The following is a 19,810-nucleotide window of genomic DNA, read 5'->3' as shown; positions in this document are numbered from 1 at the left end:
ACTGCAACACTCCAACTATGAATTGTCTGCAGTTTCTGCTGTCATAAACTTTATGATCTCTCTCTGTTTTTCTCTTCATAGAAGCTACATCTGGCCCAGTGTTCTGTTTAGCTGTGACACTTTCTTAGTGTGGGGCATCAGCTGAGCTGTTGCTGCAAATAACTCCATGCTTTCTTAAATGATACACTTGACTGTCTTCTGTATTTAACTCCTTTCTTCTGGATGAAGAAACTGATGGAGCTGCTGTGACTAACTGTTATGTACTTTGTATCGCATGGATTTTATTACAGGCTCAGAGCTCATTTGGTTAGTGGTGTTTGACTCCTTGATGAAGCCACTAAATGTGCTACTGCTGTCAGTAAGGCTTTACTTTTTGAAGTACTCCTGGATCAGTTCCTCTGTGTTTATGTGTGCCTGCTCTGTCTTCTCAAATCCCCTGATAAGGGGAAGTTTTCCTTTCTACTGCAACTACACACATGCTTATTATGATTGACTGCTGCACAGTTAATGACTCACTGCAGTAGAGCAGGAGTGTCAAACTCATTTTCATTTTGGGCCATATCAAGATACTGAATGTTCTGAAAAGGCAATTCGAGTCAGAATGTATTGAAAAACAAACAAACAATTAATTAAACAATTGTTTAATTTGAATTTTAACAATTAAGTAATTGTTAAAACAATTAAAAATAACTGTTAACAGCTGTCTTAGTATTTGATGATTAAAGATAAATATATATACTATTTTGATTTGATTTATAAAATTTAAGCACAACTGTTATTGTATCATTTTATAGTCTGAATGGCCACATAATAAACAATGGCGAGCCAGATTTGGCCCTCCGGCCTTGGGTCTGACATGTGACCATCCACTCTTTCATCATGGTGATGAAAGATGTAATTAGCATATTTTTCTTTGGATTGGAATAACAAGACAAACTCGACAGCTATATTTTACAACTAGCACCAGTAACTGACATTAAATCTGTATTTGATTGAATTAACTATATACATTTCTGTATGAATGGATTTGTGCCTTGAGATTTTGTTAAAAATTTGAACGATATAAATAAACTAAATTGAATTAGTTTAGTGATTTTGTTGATTTTTTTGGTTGCTTCTTTGTTGCTTAAACTTCTGTAAGAAGATTTAGTTAGAAACTCAGATGCATAAAATCAGTTGACAGTTTTAACATCAGCTAAAACTCTCCAATTGACTCTGATCCAATTCAAAAATAAATCAAGCAAAGCACAATTTCATTCTAATGAGCGCTCTATCTACTTAGAGGACAAAGTTACAAAGATCTTGTGGTATGTTTAGCTTTGAATATTTTAAATCTAAAATGTGCTGTGACATGTTCTTTTGGGAGAGAAAAGGATTGCAACAAGAATTTCAGGTTCTTTTCTGATTCATCTGTAACATTTAACACACTTATGTCTCTGGGTCATTTCTTCTTGTCATAAGTGGTTCTAAGAAAGTGGACAACAGTAGCTATTTGTTTACTTAGAGCAATAAAATAGTGAAGCTTCTATTTTTAAAGAAGTTACACTGACTGGTAACCACAGAATATAAAGATATTGTGTATTCGGTTTAGTTTAGTTTAGTTGCATTCATCTGATTATGAGATGTTTAGAAACATTTTCTCATATGTGAAGTATTTGAACAAAGAAGTCAGTATCTTAGTTTAATTAGGATTAGAGAGCTAGTGATATTTGTTTTCCCAATTGTCTTGAAAATTTCTCCTCTCTATCTCTAACTTTGCATGCAGGAACACGCTTTTGTCCTCCTCTCCGCCAACACACCAAAGGCATAAAAAAGAGACTTCTCGGCAACTGCACGAGGAAGTGGAGAGATCAGGAACTGATGGCCCCACATATCACTGAGGCATGTATCAGCTTTTTCACGTCAAGCTAAGGCAGCACTCTTTCTGCTTATACTATTGATTTCAGTACTCTTTGAAACCTCGCAGAAGTTTCACCCTTTCTTCTCCTTCTGTCTAATTAAAATTTGTCTGATGCTTTGCCAATGAAAATGAGTTCTTCACACATGAGACAAACTGCTGGGAAAAAAATAAAGCCATACTGGGTGTTAATTAAAACAATTCTCAGAGGGGAAAATACAACAGAGCCTGTGTGTAAAACACAAAGTACTTCACTTTTCTTTTTCCTTCACCACCATATGAGTTAGTTTGGGTCTCTATTGAAAATGATCTCTTGTTACAAACAGCAGTTGAAGAAGAGAGTGCCTCCTTTATAAGAAACGAGCAGTGTGAGTGATGGCTTCAGGCGCTGTGACTCATCAGTTAATGGTGGGTGAATGGTGGGTCATTTTAATCCAGTGCACACATGGCTGGACACTTCAAAAGCAACTGAAAATGCAAAAGAGAAAGACTACAGGTTTTTCTAAAACTGTAACATCCAACAGCACTGACACTTTTTATTTTTTTAAATATTTTATCTGTATGAATCACTCCAAGTTATGCTTACAAAAGTATTAATTTTCTAATGTCATCATGCTACAACTAGGGACTTCAGCATATTTCAAGATTTGATAAAGTGGCATCAAGTGTAGCATAATTGTGAAGTGGACAATGATACATGGTTTATGAAAACATTCGCAAGTTTAGCATGCATTTGTCTACAGTGACAAAATCCAACAAAACCATCTACTTTTGGAGTCCATCTGTATGTATGATAATATCATATATCATTGTGGTAATGAGGTATTTCATTATCAAAATGGAACACTTCAGCGGCAGCATCATGCTGAGGGAATTATTTTCTTCAGCTGAGACAGAAAACCCTCAATATGTCGCATAGCTCTGCAGAGGCCTGTGTATGAAAACAATATTACAACAGTTATAAAAAAATATATAAAAGGAAATATTTCGTTTCTACAATTATGCACTTTCTACTTCTATTTTATCAGTTTCTACTTTTAACATGACAGACTGAAAAAGTTCAACAAGCATGAATATTTTTTCAAAGCGCTACAAGTATTGAGTGGCCTATGTATCAATTATACTGATAAGTTGCTGTGCTTCCATATTACTCATATATTGCACTATTTTCATTTTACCCACCATTGTCAAGCATTTCAAAATGACTTCACTCCTTCAAGTCTTAACAAGAATTGACCATTACTGTACACATAATACAGTTTGACAGCAAAAGCATTTTTAAATTCTAAGATTAAACAGACAGATAGTAGCAACAAATAGATGAAAGTGGTTACTCAGTGTTTATTTGAGTCAGTCTGTGTCAGAAAAAAACCTGCATTAAGAATTTCAAATGTGTTTTAGTTACCTGCTGTAGGCTGTTACAAAACAGATCCTTATGCTTAAACAAAATATATTGCAGTGAAATTATTCTTAATAATTTAAGCACAACTATATTATATCAGTTTATTATTTTAGTGTCACATTTAAAAATGGAGAAAAATACAACCTTGAAAATTAGATTATTTAGTCAGTGGAAAAAAATTATAATGAAGCAAACTTTCAGAGACTTCCTGTTTCCTGATGTGACACAGTGGCCCATTTGTTTCAGCACTTTAAAGTAGAAAATGGAAGAGAACATTGCTTTAAATCTTCTTTAGGTAATGTTTATCTTAATAAGTCAGGAAATGGCTCATATAGGATTAAAGCAATAACTACAAAGTTTAAAACAACTGGAAGAGTAACAAGACAAGTATTGACAGGAGCTCAAGTTTGTTTTGTATCTCCACATAAAGTGAGAGAGGTATGAGAAAATATTCAAAGCTTACTTACAGCAGAAAGTGACATGCTGTAGTCAATTTTTTCTGTTGTCATGAAGTCACTTGTCTCCATGACAGTCCTTACATGCCTACCAGCTGTAATGTCCTACCAACTGCAAGTGGAAATTACAAAATTTTGCCGAGATTTTAACTAAAACTGTAAGATTTTTGCTGAGATTAGTAAAACAACAACAACAACAACAAAAACTGTGCTTTTAAGCACCAAACACTCCAGCTGAGTCTGGTAACAGAAATTTATATTGAAAATAGCATGGTGGTGAATCTGTGATGCTGTGGGCCTTTTTCTCCTCTAAAAGTTGTAGGAATCATGCTAGTTAGTGCATGACATTATTTTAAATAACAATCTGATGGCTTTTGCCAGAAAATAAAAATAAGACCACTTTGCTAGTTTAAACAAGATAGTGATCAAAGTCATGTGATAAAATTACCAGACACAAAATCTTTCTGTCATATTAGCTGTCACATATTTTTGTTTGTGTGTGAGATTATGATTCTGTCTCAACACTGATTTATATTTTGCACATCTTTACCAAAGGCCAATGACTGTGGAATGCTGTTTGCCCAGGTCAGCTTTAAGCAGTTTAAAAAAGAAAAGAAAAACAATCACAAAAAGAAATTAAAAGAATCTGAGCTCAGAATATCTAAAGAAAAACTTTGAAAGACCTGTGGAACTAGTGATCATGATTCAGATTTAAGACAGAACATTCAGCATTACTCTACTGAAGATATAAAGAAATTGGGGATTACTCAGGAGCTTGGCACAGTTTTTCCTATGTATTCTCTGACACATGTACTACACCTTGTTTGTCTGGGTTTTTGCCAAACCTGCTGATTCACAACTGTTGACACCCTGTAATTCCTTTTAAGATTTCTCAATAGTAAAAGCAGTCGGAGAACAGTGAAGGATGAATATGTTTATTGTCTCTGAGATGACAAAAGTTACACATGCATGTAACCAATCAAAAGCAAGTTAATTGTACATGCGACAAAAAAATGACGAACACTATAATAAGGCTTAGACTAAATGACAGGATGCAAAAGGACAGATGTGGACAAGACTTTGCCATCCCCAGTGTATTTGTTAACATTGGTATTTACAATCAGATTCCAAGTGAAAAACAAAGATTTTCCCTTGGCATCATTTCTTGTATGACCCAATATTTCAATGCTACGCTATATTTATATTTGTGCTTGTACATGCTGTTTAATTAAGCTGTTGATTTTTTTTCTCTCCATAATTCCACATATCTTTCATTTCAATTTTGTTGGAACCACTCCAGTTACAGAAGTGCCTGGATGTCATAACATAACCCACACGGCATCGCTACTTTGATTTTAGCACAGGAATTAGATACTGAAAGCAAAACACATGACTATATATTGCAAAAGCCCAATATGTTAGAACAAAAACGTGGAGAAGTCAGACTAGTCGTGAAAGTTTGTAGAAAAGATTTCACTCACACTGCTACACTACTCAATGTGTTTTTATGATCAAAAATATAAATTTCAGTGAAGATGCCATAATATCTCCATTTCACATTGCCTTAAGGTGAATGTAAAAAGCCTGCAAACCATATCAAATGCCAGGTTTGGGAGATGTAAAATAACCCCAAAAAAACTCAAATAATTAATGTCAGATATGTTTCCACCTTTAGTGAAACTACAACTCAAATGAAGGCACATTTTTATATAATGAACTTAAAATATTACATAAGTGTGCTCACTTTCATGCTTTATTCCAGTAGTAGTAAGTTGATTAGTTTGTTACCAGAACCCTGAAGGTTTTGATACATCATTAACTAATTTGTGAAATCGTTCATAACTCCCTTGTTCCAGTTGAAGAAAAACAGTCCCAAAGTATGATGCTGTCACCACTGTGCTTCACTGTGGATGGTGTTTGGTCATAGTTTCCTGCACAATTTTAGGAAACTTTAAATGTTTTTTGGAACTTTCAGCCAGACTTGGATGTTAATTCTAAATAATAAAAACCTTTTGCGAATATATGGGATTGCTGTGTTGTGTGAGGTATAGGTTGTACTTGACAGAAATTCTTGCAGCTCATTTAATGTTGCTATAAACCTGGTCAGATTTGTCTTTTTATCAATCTTGGAGGGATGCCCAAATCTTCGTACTATCTTCACTGTTACACAACATTTTTTCAAATTGATGATGATGGATTGACTTTCTTCAAATATACCACAATAACTTTATTCCATAGTACATCTAGTGCCTCATAATTCTGTTTAATTCAAACCCCCAGGAGAGTGTGACTGTTACTGGAAGCTGTGACTAAAGAGATGTCAGGAACAGAACAGCTGAATTATATTTGCGTTAATCAGAGGTATGTGACATGATGAGAGGTCTGTCCCGGCTAATATTGAGTCTGTGGAAAAAGCACAAACCTTGTTTGAAAGAGTGCATTATTATTATTATTATTGTTACAGCTTTTGCTTTAAGCTACTGTGGGTTGCCTTTGATCAGAGATGCACAACTTATAGTTGGTGTTAAAGGTGGGAATAGATCTGAAGTGTTTTGAACCATTTTTTTTTACATCACCATAAACATGCCATTTTAGGAGGTTGGGTAGAGTATTTTATAGGCACCGTTTCTCCTTTTCCTCATTTACCCACATGCGATTCATTCCTGAATCATTTTAAAAGCAATCCTTTTCATATTGCAACATCTAAAAATGTAGTTAATATGATGACAAAATATGACAGACACAAAGACAAAGTAAGAGCAAGGGAAGGGAAGGGAAGGGACAGCCAGGGGGTTCTGTACAGGGAAACTTAAAGGGTTCATTTGGTTTTCTCAGATGCTGTAGCAGCAGTTGCTGGTTCTGTCTGGACCCCAGCATCTGTAGAGTGGCGTTTCTGACCCTATAAATAAGAAAGGAGAAAACAGTCAATTCTTCTTCACTGTAAAACTGTCTGCACAGCTATATTTAACGACAGGAAATGACCTCTTTTACCACTATTTCCTTAAACTGCCTTGCCATGAGCTTGTCTATAAGAGGAAAAAAAAGTAGCTGACAACAAAGTGAAGTGTGTTGACTTTAAGTCAGCATAGCTGTACTAAACCACTGCTGGGTGTAAAACTGAAAGTTGAGAAATACAAAGAGGCATGCTAATCTGCTTTGTTCTCAGCACAGGATGGTCTGTACCTCCAATAATACAACAAGTGGCTGCTGCCATCTAGTGGGGAGTAAATAAAATAAAACTGAAGAATGTTAATCACATGAAGGAAATACAGACATGGTACAAAATAAATTACGGCTTCTGTTAACTCTAAGATTTTATGTTTTAGGAAACAATGATATGCATCTGATTTTTACCACATAACAGATTCTACAAGTATATAGTTTTTTTTTTTATTTATTTTTTTTTTTAAGAGGAAGCAAAAATAGAAAATGTGCATGTGAAAAGCCCAAAACTACCTTATTCAACAGCCTGCAGAACTGACTTTAGCAGAAATAATAATAATTAGTTTCTATCTGACTTCTTTTCTCTTACATTATTGCAGAGAAACGTTGGCCTGTTATTTATGTGGCGGCTTCAATTTTTTGACGTTTGCAGATATTTCTTTCTGCGCAGCTCTCTCACAACATAATTTCTGTCAGGTTGGGGTGTGGTTTTAATGAGCCTATTGCAGCACCTTGATTCACGTCTTTTTCAGCTATCTGTTTGAAATCAATGTCCTATTGATGACCCAGTTTGGGTCAAGCCACTTAGCATGTATTTTGATTGTTTATTGCTTTGTATTAGCACTTCCTGTCCTAATTTTTTCAGTCTTTTAATATTGCCTGATTATGATCTCTGTCAAATTCTTGTTTTCTGTCTCTCACTGAACTAATTGGAAATTACATTATAGCTCTTACCAAATTAATGGGGAGCAACAATTATATTTCTGATCTCACTGCTGTTGACTTTCCTTTCCGGGATTGTGACTGAACACATCTGTATGTTCCAGACCTGCAAAAGGCTTTCTTTTTTCAAGGCTGTTGGCACATGAAACAAAGATCAGTTGATTGAACACATGGCTGCTGTTTTACGTTTAAATCCAATTTTAGCAGTAAATTAGTTTTGTTCCAATAACGCTATGAAATCTGTTACATGATTCTCAGTACTTTAGACTGATCTCAATAATTTTCTAAAACAGTAAAGATTAAATATTCAGTTAGGATTATGTCCTGATTGAAAAAGGGTGAATGTTCTTTTATCTAGACTACAAACATGCAACTTCTTCAGGTTGCATGTTTGCATGGAAGTGAATGCTGCAAGTCAATGAATTTATAAAATTTGCTTGGCTTCTCTAAGTCAGGGTGTCCAAAGTGTGGACCGGGGACCTTTTGTGTCCCTCGAAATGTTTTTGTTTAGCCTCTGACGACAAGTTAAGCAAAATAAAAATTTGGCAAACAAAATAGAAAACAATTGATGACCTGACCAATTTTGAAATTGTCTCTTTTTTCCCTTTTTATACTCATACAAAGCCTTTCTTATGTCTTGGATCTTTAATGATATATGGATTTAACAAAAGCGTGTTTATTGTTGAGCAGGTAAAACTAGATAAATATTTTGTGGCCGACCAGTAGTTTAGATTTGCAAGGTTTTGGAGCCCAATGCAAAACGTTTGAATCCCACTGCCTAAAATAAACGTTTTTTTTTTTTTTTTTTAATAAATAAACTGAACTGAATTAAATAGAAGTAAGTTGCACACAACTTAAACATGTCACTAGACCTCAAGTGCTGCTTTAATAATAATAATCTCCTCTTACCAGATTTTTGAAGAACAGCTGGATGGAGTTCCTCTTCTCCAGTTTTTTGGGCTGACTCGCAGCATCGTCTCCAGCCGGAGAGGCGGCTGCCACCAGCTTGCTATCTACAACTGCCTCTGACTTGGCCACAGCTTTGGGTTCCTCCTTGGCTTTAGCAGGCTGAGGCGACTCTGCGGGAGCGGGCGGGGTGGGAGTTGTCTGTTTGGGGTCAGCAGCCTAAAAGAAAAGCATAAAGTTTAGCTGTTCTGCTCCAGTATCAGTTTAGGGTAAAGTGGCTGTTATTGCTGCTCGGAGTTTGAACTCCGAGGGGACATTTGAACCGACATAAAGATGCACACCTGCTGTTAGGACACAGCTTGCATTATGAAAGACGAGCACACACGGTCTGAGAAATTGTTATGATTTTTGAATATGACAGCAAACGAAGAGACGCGTTGGGCAAATGAGCTGTTTAGAGCATGTTTTAATCTCAGATGGCATTATTCTGGTTAATAATGCATCTATTCACACAAGAGATGATTCTATTTACCAGGCCAGTTGATTTCTTGAGGAGCCGAACTCCACTTGTGGAGGCTGCTTGGACTTTTGTGGTCATGGTATCTAACAGTACCTCAAGTTCACATCAATCTGTTACTCGCTGACAGGTGATTTTATCACAACGCATGCCTATAGATATTCAAAGATTTTAAGGGGAAGAGGGAAAATCTGAAGTGAATCAGTTCTTACTTTGGGCTTGAAGAGAGACATGAAAGATGGTTTGGAGGTTAGTTTCTTTTCCTCCTGAACTGGTGGAGGTGGTTCCGGCTTCGCTGCTGCCTCCAGTGTGCCAGCTTTGGAAGGATCCACCTTCTATTGTCAAAACAACACAGAGGAAAAACACAAGTCATGAGACGTACACAAACCCAAGAGCACGGCTGTCAGTGTAACTGACAGAGTGAAAACCAGAGCCGCCACCTGTGACAGGAGAGAGGAAGAATTCCAATCAGAAAAAACGGGAAAGGGAAGGAAAAAGTTCCTGACGGAAGAAAGAAACCCAAACAATCTGTTATGACAACAACAAGAATTGGTGCTTTTAACAGCCGATGTAGGAAGGAATCCCAGAAAATAGAAAATGTCAGTCTCAGAGGACACAGAGATTCTCCACCTCCAAAGAATTATCAAGAAAGTTGAAGATTTTTGGGAGACAAATGTGTTTTTCCAAAATTTACTGTACTTTTTAATAAAATACAAGAAGATGATTTTAACACATCACCTAATTTGGCCTTTAATTTGGGTCTGATAAATATTAATAATTAAAAAGAAAAATATGACAAGATTTTGCATCAAAAACACAAAAGCTGCTGAGTTTTGGACTTGCTGCAACAGGTAAAGATTGCTAAAGAGCAGATGTGCAGTCAGGTTCCAACTGTGGCTTAAGTTATAATGAATCAATGTAACACTAGAAACAAACAAAATTTTTTTTATGCAAATAGATTTTTTGGGGGAAAAAAACCCGAATCAAATTAATTTCCATAATCTTCAACTCTCCAATGGTTTCATTTAGCTTCTTCTCTTAGCTGTGGTATTTCTTCCACCAATTTTGCAGTTTTACATAATTGTCATGGTGGAACGGGTTCAGTGTGAAAGAGTGATTCTGTGTTATCCCAAACCAAGGAAATAAGACCCCATGCAACCTTGTTTCTGGAAAATGTCTAGAAGATTTAATTGAAAACACTGCAGAGCTTTCTCTTTAAACAGTCCAAAACAAAACATAAAAAATCAAAATTTGTTTTAGCCTGAACTAAGATGTTGAAAGTCAGGCTTGGTTACCTGATATGATCAGTTTTCACCATCTTTCAACCAGATGTAGTCTTTTAAAGACATCAAGTAGTAGTCTCTTCAACTTTTCCATTTTTTGTGAGTTCAGTTCAATCAAGTAAATATTTTAAAAATAATTTTGTTTTGTTTAATAACACTTCTCAATATTTGGGAGCAAAGGATGGGGATTTATAGTTAGTGAAATACTTCTTATAATCATAAGAACTTAGATTTATTGTAACAGTAAATCTCAGTCAACAATGTCTGAAACTCTCAAAAATGATGGTTTTGCTGAAATTATTTGTACCATTTTCTCCACTGATGGCTCCAGTTTGAGAGCACCAATAAACAACAAATTCAAAAACATAATAAATATAGTTTCTGTGTGCAGTGTGTGTGTTTAAAAGGTTGCATTTGGTATCTGGGCTGGTTTCCTGCCTAAAATGGATGTGAGACAATGTGCAAAATCTGGTCTTTCTGGAATAAACATGAACCTTGCTGAAAATGGGATCTTCTTAGGTTAACTCATTACTACCTTTGACTCTAAAAGTTGAAAAGTTCCTGAGGTGCCTTAAAAACCACCTGGGGGTGAAATTTTCTTTGGCTAACTTTTTAAGCATTTCTGTGTTTGTGGGGTGCTTTTCAACATGGTTTTATGTTCAGAAGTATAAAATGTTTTTCAACCTTTCACAGAGAGTTTTCTGATTTTTCTTCATGCATTTTTTCCGTTATTTTCTCACACTCTTCCCCAATGCGGTAGAAAACAAGTGTGGGTGTTTTTGTTTCATTTTTACTCCAATCTGATTTTCTAATCACTACATTCATTTTCATTTCTTTAAACCACTGCAGCTTTCTGGAAACAGGGTTGCCAGTGAGAAAACATTGATTAAAATAATTTCAAAGATGCCTGAAGAATGGAAGAGTGAAAAGAACTAATATTCTGGTTGCCATATTGCATATTTACCTCCTCTTGTCCAACATGGTTGCTCACTTCCACAGCAGCTTGCTGAGATTCAACCTTATATCCAGTTTTATAAGAAAATATAATATAACTTTTGCACCAGAAGATTTAAGAAAATTAAAGAAATTTTTATTCAACTATCAAAAAGAGAATGAAAAGCCAAAATTGAAAACTTTTTTTGTTTACCTGCACTTCTACAACATGCTCTGGTGCCTCCACTGCTGTCTCCTGCAGAGTAAAACTTTTTTTATATTCTGAACCATTTATATTAAGATAAAAATTTAAGTACCCTTAATTAAAGGATGATTTCATTTCAGTGAGGTATTCACTCTAATATACAGATTTTTATTAATTTTATACCAGTCTCTTAAGTTACCTGTACTTCTACAACTGGCTGTACCTCTACTTCAATAGCTTGTGTTTCCTCCTTGATAGTCTGCAGGACAGTGAAGGAATTATTAGTGAAATCTTAAAGTGATAAGAAAGCTTTATCTTCCATTAAAAAGACACATTTGCCAATGGCATTCAATTTAAATGCATGTGGATATACGAATAGCTGAATTTACATCCAATCCTACATTAGACCTCACTTTCCGGTAATCGTCACCATTTTTCACTTCTGGCCCTAATGCCAATTCACAGGAATACAACACCTGGTGCAAATACTAATTTTCAATCAAGCTATAACCTTTGGGACCAAAAGATTCACACAGTGCCTCATCACTTTATCGAAAAACATTTTTATAATTAGAGCTTAATACATTTTATTGGTCTAAGTTAATGGTCCCTTTTCTCATTCTAACTAACCCTGCATATCTCAAAGAGTGGAAAGTAAACAAGTTTTGTTACTGAAGATTAAAAAAAAAGAATTTAGCCGCCTTTTTATATGCATAAAAGAGTTTACCCGTGTTACCAGAACATTGTTAGGGATCTCCTTGATGCCTTTAGCAAAACACGAATAGCTGAGACTTGGGCGCCTTCTGGCTGTCTCTGTGAGTTTTAAAACTATCAAAGTGACATGAAGTTTCTTGTAAACGTGTTGCTCTTGGCACTCCTTGTGAAACGAGGTAGTGACAGAGCCATAACACTTGATTTATGAAAGGGCAAGCAAGTGCTATGGCTGGAGGATGTGATGAAGAGAATACGATATCAGTTGGTCGTAGGATTTACTGTAAAAATCTGTTTTTATTCTAGTCATTCACACTTTAGAAGGACCAGATAAATTCCACTGTGGGATGGTCAGTTGGGGTGATGTTTACATTTAAAACAAAATTTAAACATTTTGTTTTAAAATGTAGTAAGAGAACAGACTGTCACTGAGTGAGGTGTAATCCAATTGTATTTTTTGACAAATTTTACAAACCTTCAATCTGTTTTGGCTTTTTGACTTTGAGATGCACAACACAAATTCAATGCACAGCAAAATGTCACTGCTGTGTCTCCTGTCTCTGGAATGCCGGCCTTCATTTTTCATAGCTGACATCTGAGTGGGACTTGATGATTAGTGATTTATTCACAGCCAGAGGCATTGTGAAGAGCTGAATTTTAACATTTTAACTAACATTCATTTTTTAGTCTTTAGAATAAATATTTTTTTGTGACTTTAGTGGTCCTTCAAATAACTGAAACATATCAAACAAAATGTCTGAAGATCAAACATCAAAAAACCTTCAAAATGGCCTGATGTAAAGGCATTTATTTCATGAATAAAAGAGGCTCTGTATTAAATTAGTCGTCACCAGAAATTCTATTTTTTACAATACAGTACATAACTAAGAAAATTAGAATTTTTTTTTTTACATTACATGCATCAGTTTTGTTAAATTTTATAGGTTGCCCTGCTTCTTTCACATAAGCAATTTTAATACTAAGTAAGCTACTGCAGGGAGTAAAAAGACTGCACTACAGGTGAGACATGCAATATTTGCATTGCCCTAACAGAGAGGGGCGAAATCACTGGTTGACTCTGAAGTTGCTGAGGTTGAAATCTTGCAGATCAGGTCAATATAATTAAGTTGTGAGTCATTTATGTCTTATGCCAGAACAACCCAAACCTTCAAAAGGTTTGTCGTTAACAGAATCTAAAAGAATACAGAGATCATGGCTACGCTAACCTTTTCTACTTTATCTGCTCACCTGGATGGAAATCTGAACATGAGTATTTATGGTTATTCACCATAATACTTAATAGGCAGTAGTTTATATTGATACAATAAAATGATTAAAGGAGATGCTGCATGGATTTTTTTAGCCATGTAAGCATTTTTATGCTTACTATTTGCAATTCCTCTGAAAATATTTCATTTCATGAAAGAGGCAACTTTACTCAACTGCTGCGTCAGTTAAGATACAACATTTGGCATCTTTCTGCCACTCCCGGACAAACCAGCTTCTGTCCAATTGGGAGCCAGATGAGTCATGGTCAGTGTGAGGATATAATAATCTACTGTACCACCTCTGTACGATTGGCTTTGCCAGCTGAAACTCTTCTCCTTGACCCTTCTCGCCTTATATCAGTACATCTTTTACACTATAGAATGCAGTGCAGCTGAACTTGTCACATTTCTTTACCTTTGGTCGGAAGAATTTACTCAAAGCATCTTTTGTGGATTTTCCTTTTGCAGACTCGGGTTCTTTTGCAGAAGTTTTTGGTTCTTCTTTTTGTGTTGGCTTTGCAGCTTTGGCAGCTGGTTCTCCTTTGGTCTCCAGTCTCGGAGGCTCTGGGGGTGGCGGGGGTGGAGCAGGCATTCCTTTGGGTGCCGCAGACTGTTCTAATGTCTGTGCAACCTATTCAAAACAGAAAAATGACAAATGTATGCGAAGGTAACAATACAATAATGTTTACCAACGAGCATATTTTCAAACAGCAAGCTTAGGTTAGATTTTTGTCTACTTTAAATGATTAAACAGTCTTATTTCTGTAAAATTGGCACATAGAGTAAATTTTGAAGGTGGTTTCTTTTGAACTTTAAGATGCTGCATTGGGTTCTATGCTCACAGTGGTGGGTTCTGCAGGTGCGGTCTCCTTCTGGGACTATTTTGCAACAAAAAAAGGAAGCAGTTAGAAATACACGGTTAAAAGAAGCAAATAAAAATCAGCAAAAAAGCTCATTATTCACCACTATAAGTAACAAATTTGCCCCATTTTTAGGAAACAAGACATCATTATTTCAAAAGGAGGGCCAAAAATAGAAATATACTGTATCTAACTACAATTTGAAGCTCAAATTGTAGAAAGCTTGCTAATTAGCCCTCTGCATTTTGCGATCACTTCTAACACCTTTGGGAATAGAAATGTGGTGGGATAATCAGCACTTGTAAGAAAAGGAAAGAGGGTCAATAATAAATTCAGCACTGAACATCTGTTCACCTGATCTTTTGCAGTATCGGGAGCAGCTGTTTCCTTTTTAGGTGTTTTTGTGGGAGTAACCTGTGATAGAACAGAGTGGAAAAAAAAAAATTAACCAGAAAAATATTTCAAGTGTAAATGTGTTCTGATATCAACACACATCAGAACTGATGTGTTGATATCAACACACATCAGAACACATTTACATTGTGTATTTATGGTGTGAGGTACTTTGAATTGGACTCTGTCCAATTTATCAAGAATTTAAGCATCATAAAAAAACTCTCCCAGTCAGAGGATGTGGTTGATGCTGCACCAGCTGGCAAAACTAGCTATTATTTCTATAAAACCAAAGCCTTTTTTAATGAATTCAGCCTTTATGAGGAGCTAACCGAGGCAGACAGAGTGCACACTGAGGTCTCTGACAGAGCGCATACAGTACATGTGCTGTCATTGTGACGGCCATTGTGCTCCGGAGATGGCGTAGGCCTGCCCGCGCACTATCTGCACAAATCTCAACTTCCAGCGGGACAGGCCTCTCTTGTGAGCTCACCCTATGGGATGAACAAAAGGCCACCACATTCCCGCATGTTCAAAGACTTGATTAGCATGGGGCTGGGGTAGTGGTAACTCTTTAAAACACCATGCATCCAAAAGACAGCATGATGAAGAGGAAATACAATGGCTGCTTGTTGTAGGATTTCCCTCAGGCAGTCATCATAATTTCATTTACAGTGAAATGCTGATGTTAGAGCTTTTACAGACATTCGGATTGTAATTATTTGAAAAAAAAGTATATAATTTTTATATTTCATATGTACGTATCTATATAATTTACATACTTTTTGTTTTCAGTTTCACAAGATTAGATTCTTGATTTTAATATTAATACACCTTTCCTTCACAATACAAACAACTAGACATTTCAACAGTGTTTAAACGTGTCCTAAATTCTCATGCAGTGTCACTTACTAGTGTTTTGAAGAAGTTCATAACTGGATTCTCCTCAGGTTGTTCGTTTCTGTTCTCGCTTTCAGGAACTGTCTGTTCCTCTGGACTCGACTCTGTAGTCGCTCCGACCTCTGGCTCGGTCACAGGTTCCGACTCTTGCTTTACGTTTGCCGTCTCCTATATGCCGCCAGAGAGAATGGGCCTTTGAGGAGGATGTTGGAGCAGCAGAGCTGATATGCAAGCAGTGAGTGTCTTAATCGCAGCATTGAGATGGGAGCACAATTCCAACCATGCCTCTGCCTACTCGGGGCATTGTCAACAATCAGGCCTTTTATTAATGTGTGTGTCCCACCCCTCACTCATTGATATTCAACAATGTGTGAGAGTTATGCCTTGTGAGATGTCAGGAAAACCAACTGTCTTGCAATGTCCATATGGTCGGTTGATATAATTTAAAATTACTTCTATTTTGCAGTTGTTTGAATTTCACAACTTAGATCTTGTAATGCAACCACAATTATGCAATGTTTAAGTAATTTATTTATTTATTTATTCTTTTTAAGTAATGTTTGTACAATATTTTTTGTATATTTTATTTTTTTTTTAAATATAATTTGTGAAAAAAGCATTATTTGTGAGTACACTGTCTAGGAATGATGCTAGGTATTTAAAATTAGCCACAGTTTCAACAGGCTGGCCATCAAGTTGAAACTGTGTGTATGTTAAAGTTTGCTAAAAAGCTAATGTTAGATAACGTAGTGTATCGTGTGGGCTATTAGAAGCATATTGGTCTCCAATAACACTGATTATCTTTGTCTGGAACAGTGGCAGACTGGGTCACTGATGCACACAGGAAGTAAAACCTAGCTGTGTCTTTTCTGATCCAGTACATAAGTTAATGGAGCTCAGATTTCTTAAGAACTTTTGGGCTTCATAGGAGGTATCTCAATGAGGCTCTTTAGTTTTTGTAAGTTCAAATAAATCATCCAGAAACCTTAAATTCTGCCTTTGAGTTCTTCATAGGCTCATTTGTTGTTGCCAATAAATTGAACTTTTTGCCGTTTTATTTCCACAGCCAAAATGGCCGTGGGGAATATCCTCAGAACCATATAACCAAACATGGAAAAGCAGCGTTCAACTCTTATGCTCTTCTAATCTGGAACAAACTTCCAGAAAATGACAAACATCTGAAACAGTTCCTGAAAATCAGGGATAAAAACCCACATGCTTAGAGATGCATATCATTCATAATAACTAGAACACTGATCAATGTATTTGATGTATATTTGCTTGATGATTTTGAAGTATCGAAATGGTATTTTGATAATGGCACAATGGAAAGCATGTTTAATGCTGTCCATTGTGTTTTATGGACAGCATAGGCACTTTGAACTGGACTAATTCCAAGTTATGAAAAAATTCTGAGGCTAATGCTTTATAATTTTAGCATTCTTGAATTGGTTTACAGTTTTACGCTCATGTAACCTTTATTCCAGCTTGAATCATTTGTTATAAAAGTCAGGATTAGTATTTAGATACAGCAGATATATATTTCATGCCAGAATTAATAAATAGTAAGGAATTAAGAAAGCAGAAGTTACTATAGCATCTGTACTTTTTCTGCAACTATACTTGTGAGTTGTATCTGTTCTACACCATGGACCAATCATCAGTTTATCACAGTGAGCACTGAGGCAATAAAACACACCTTTATGCAATTTAGAAATATATTTTTTTCTGTTCGTTAACCGTTCTAGTTGATGAATCTGAAATCTGGTTACAGATAAATTCATATGTGTATATGAATCTTGGCATTTTATATTTGTTTTTTAATTTTTTTATTTCTATTATATCTTAGCACAAAAATTGTTGGTTTGCATCCAAACAATGCTTTCTTGACCAGATATTGAATCATACATTTTTGGTATTTAAAATAATAAATAAACAATAAATAAAATATATGTTTTCCAGCTTTTATTGCTAATTTAAATTATGTGTAATGTGTTTGCTGTTGTATATTTTGACATTATAATATAATTGTAAATACAACACATTTCTAGAATTTGCATTACGCTGTGTATATGAAATTATATGCATTCATTACAGTAAATATCTTAATGATTTCAGGCATAAAAATGTTTTCATTTACATAATAAATGTATCAAAACTAAGAGAAATACCAATGTAATGAAATATGCATATTGTGATATACAGTATAGAAGATGAGAATATATACGATTTCCTATTTTGTTTTGTTTTTTGGATTTTTAAATTGTTTTGCTAAAGTGTATTTTTGTACTGAAATTAAAGACTAGATTTGCAGACCTTTAGCACAAAATGCTTGTAGCTGTTTCATAATTGTGCGTAGGATGTGTTGATGATGATTAAATACATTGTTGTATTAAAAAATTTTAAAAAATAGTGTAAAAAATTGTGGACTCTTGCACTCACCTGCTGAGGCTCAATGTGAAGCTGACTTGCATCCAGTTGCTCCTCACTGGAGATGGTTTCCTTTTCCAGAACCTCAGTTTTCTCTTCCACTTTACGGTCTTTCTTTTTGAAGAATTTGCCAAAACCATGACTTTTCTCTTTGTGTTTCTTGACTGGTTCCGTGTCAGTTGGTGGAGAGTCAGTGGTTTCAGACACACTTTCAGTCGGAGCCGGTTCTAGCTCTGGTTCAGGTGTCACATTATCCAGTTCAGCTTTTGTCTCAAGTTTTGGAGACTGCAGCTTGCCGTTCTGATGAACTGTGACGTCACTCTTGACTGTAAAAAACAAAATACCAAACACAATGATGATTTATTGTTGAAAATATCACTTAAACAGACTCTACGAAAGTCCTGTTTAGTGTAAATATGGAGTCTGAGATGATCTTTTTTAATAATTACACAGCTGTTTCTGCTAGGCATCAATGCACATTAGGATTTTAATCCACTTGCATGCAACATTTAATTGATATCCTAATGTCTAATTCGTCATGAAGTAAACCTGGGCTCGACAGTGCAAGAAAGTGGCATCTTTATCTCCAGGGTCAACATTCCAGCTCTTATACAAACTCAAGAGCCGGTGGGAATTGCTCAGCACTGCTGTCGCTGCAGCGACACGAACCTCACTGTGACAGATCAAATAATCGCTCCTTGTCAGAGTTCCTGAGACTACGCCCCGAGTTTACATTAGGAGATCCGACACAGGACCCAGTTGGGAGTCTCTGTATTTGCAGAGACTTATGAGTCTGAATGGTAAGTCAAACAGGGACATTTAAAAGGTCAGCCGATTTAGCCTGTAATATTTTCCCAGAAAGTGGAATTTGGTGAAAGGTGAAAATAAGAAGGGTAAATATTTTCAGCGCATAGCTTTATCCATTCTGCCAGTAAACCGAGGTCTATTTCAAGTAAGAAATAAAAAGGAGGGAGAAAAGTCACCATCAGCCTCCAATCCATTGAGTGTGATGCTTGCAGAGATGCCATTCACTGATCCATTTTCATGTTTTTCTGGAATTATCCCATTCTATGGACAAATAAGAAAAACAAAGCATCTCTATAAACTTAAAAAAATAAAAAAAAATGTTCCTACATCATAATCACTAGTTTTAAGGCATACTGTTCTCCCCTGTGCATTCTGCTGCTGATGTGCAGTTATTTGTAAAGTTCAAGATTTGTTGTCCAGGTTTAGTAGTTATTATGTAGGATTTTTACCTCAGTTACTTCTTCAGAAGCTGACTGTTCATTTCCCATGATGGTCCCAGGCTGAGTTTGCCACCCTTTCTTCTAAAACACATCCAGCACAATAAGAAAACTTTTGGATATGAAATGTTAAAACAAGTAGAGAAATCAAATATTTGAATCATTAAAAATACAATTAATGAGTATTGTGAGTATGTTTAGTCAAATACTTTACCTTGTGACACTCCTGTAGATCAAATGACTCCAGAAAAAAAAGAATATATGCCTGTCAGAGAGATGGATGCACTCCTCCTCCAGTCTTGCTGCCTGCGTATAAAGGCTATTATTGACAGACTGTTTTATGTATGCTTTTAAATGGGTGTGACTGTTTTGAAGCAGTCAGCTGGATTTCCTACAGTAAAAAAAACATCTTAATCCATCTGAAAGTTTGGTGATCTCCACGTTAAAAAACATTGCAGATTTTGTAGTGAGTTTACTGGGGGGGAAATAACACAAACACATTTTCATTGAGTTTTAAGGTC

At 35.7% G+C, this 19,810-nt stretch overlaps 1 protein-coding gene across 4 annotated transcripts; it reads right to left on the bottom strand.

Moving 5' to 3' along the window:
- Positions 1-4,673: 4,673 nt before the first annotated feature.
- bcas1 (brain enriched myelin associated protein 1) lies at positions 4,674-19,594 on the bottom strand. 4 transcript variants are annotated; one of them, XM_055056979.1, is made up of 15 exons: positions 19,504-19,594; positions 19,302-19,373; positions 19,029-19,113; positions 18,058-18,371; positions 15,628-15,783; positions 14,677-14,736; positions 14,305-14,340; positions 13,878-14,093; positions 11,683-11,742; positions 11,493-11,534; positions 11,310-11,363; positions 9,275-9,397; positions 9,078-9,158; positions 8,549-8,764; positions 4,674-6,653 (listed from the first exon to the last, which is right to left on the bottom strand). In XM_055056979.1, exons 2-15 carry the CDS (start codon positions 19,338-19,340, stop codon positions 6,573-6,575), a joined length of 1,563 nt encoding a protein of 520 aa, XP_054912954.1. In that variant the 5' UTR covers positions 19,341-19,373; positions 19,504-19,594; the 3' UTR covers positions 4,674-6,572. The 4 variants fall into 4 exon arrangements, with proteins under 4 accessions (XP_054912954.1, XP_054912956.1, XP_054912955.1 ...); XM_055056981.1 differs by lacking the exon at positions 9,078-9,158; XM_055056980.1 differs by lacking the exon at positions 14,305-14,340.
- Positions 19,595-19,810: the final 216 nt, after the last annotated feature.

The sequence above is a fragment of the Poeciliopsis prolifica genome, unplaced genomic scaffold (genome assembly GCF_027474105.1).
Source record: "Poeciliopsis prolifica strain line A6 unplaced genomic scaffold, Auburn_PproV2 SCAFFOLD046, whole genome shotgun sequence".
In the NCBI taxonomy this organism is placed as follows: domain Eukaryota; kingdom Metazoa; phylum Chordata; class Actinopteri; order Cyprinodontiformes; family Poeciliidae; genus Poeciliopsis; species Poeciliopsis prolifica.
Note: the sequence above shows the minus strand (reverse complement) of the source record. Positions and strands in the feature narration are given on the sequence as shown.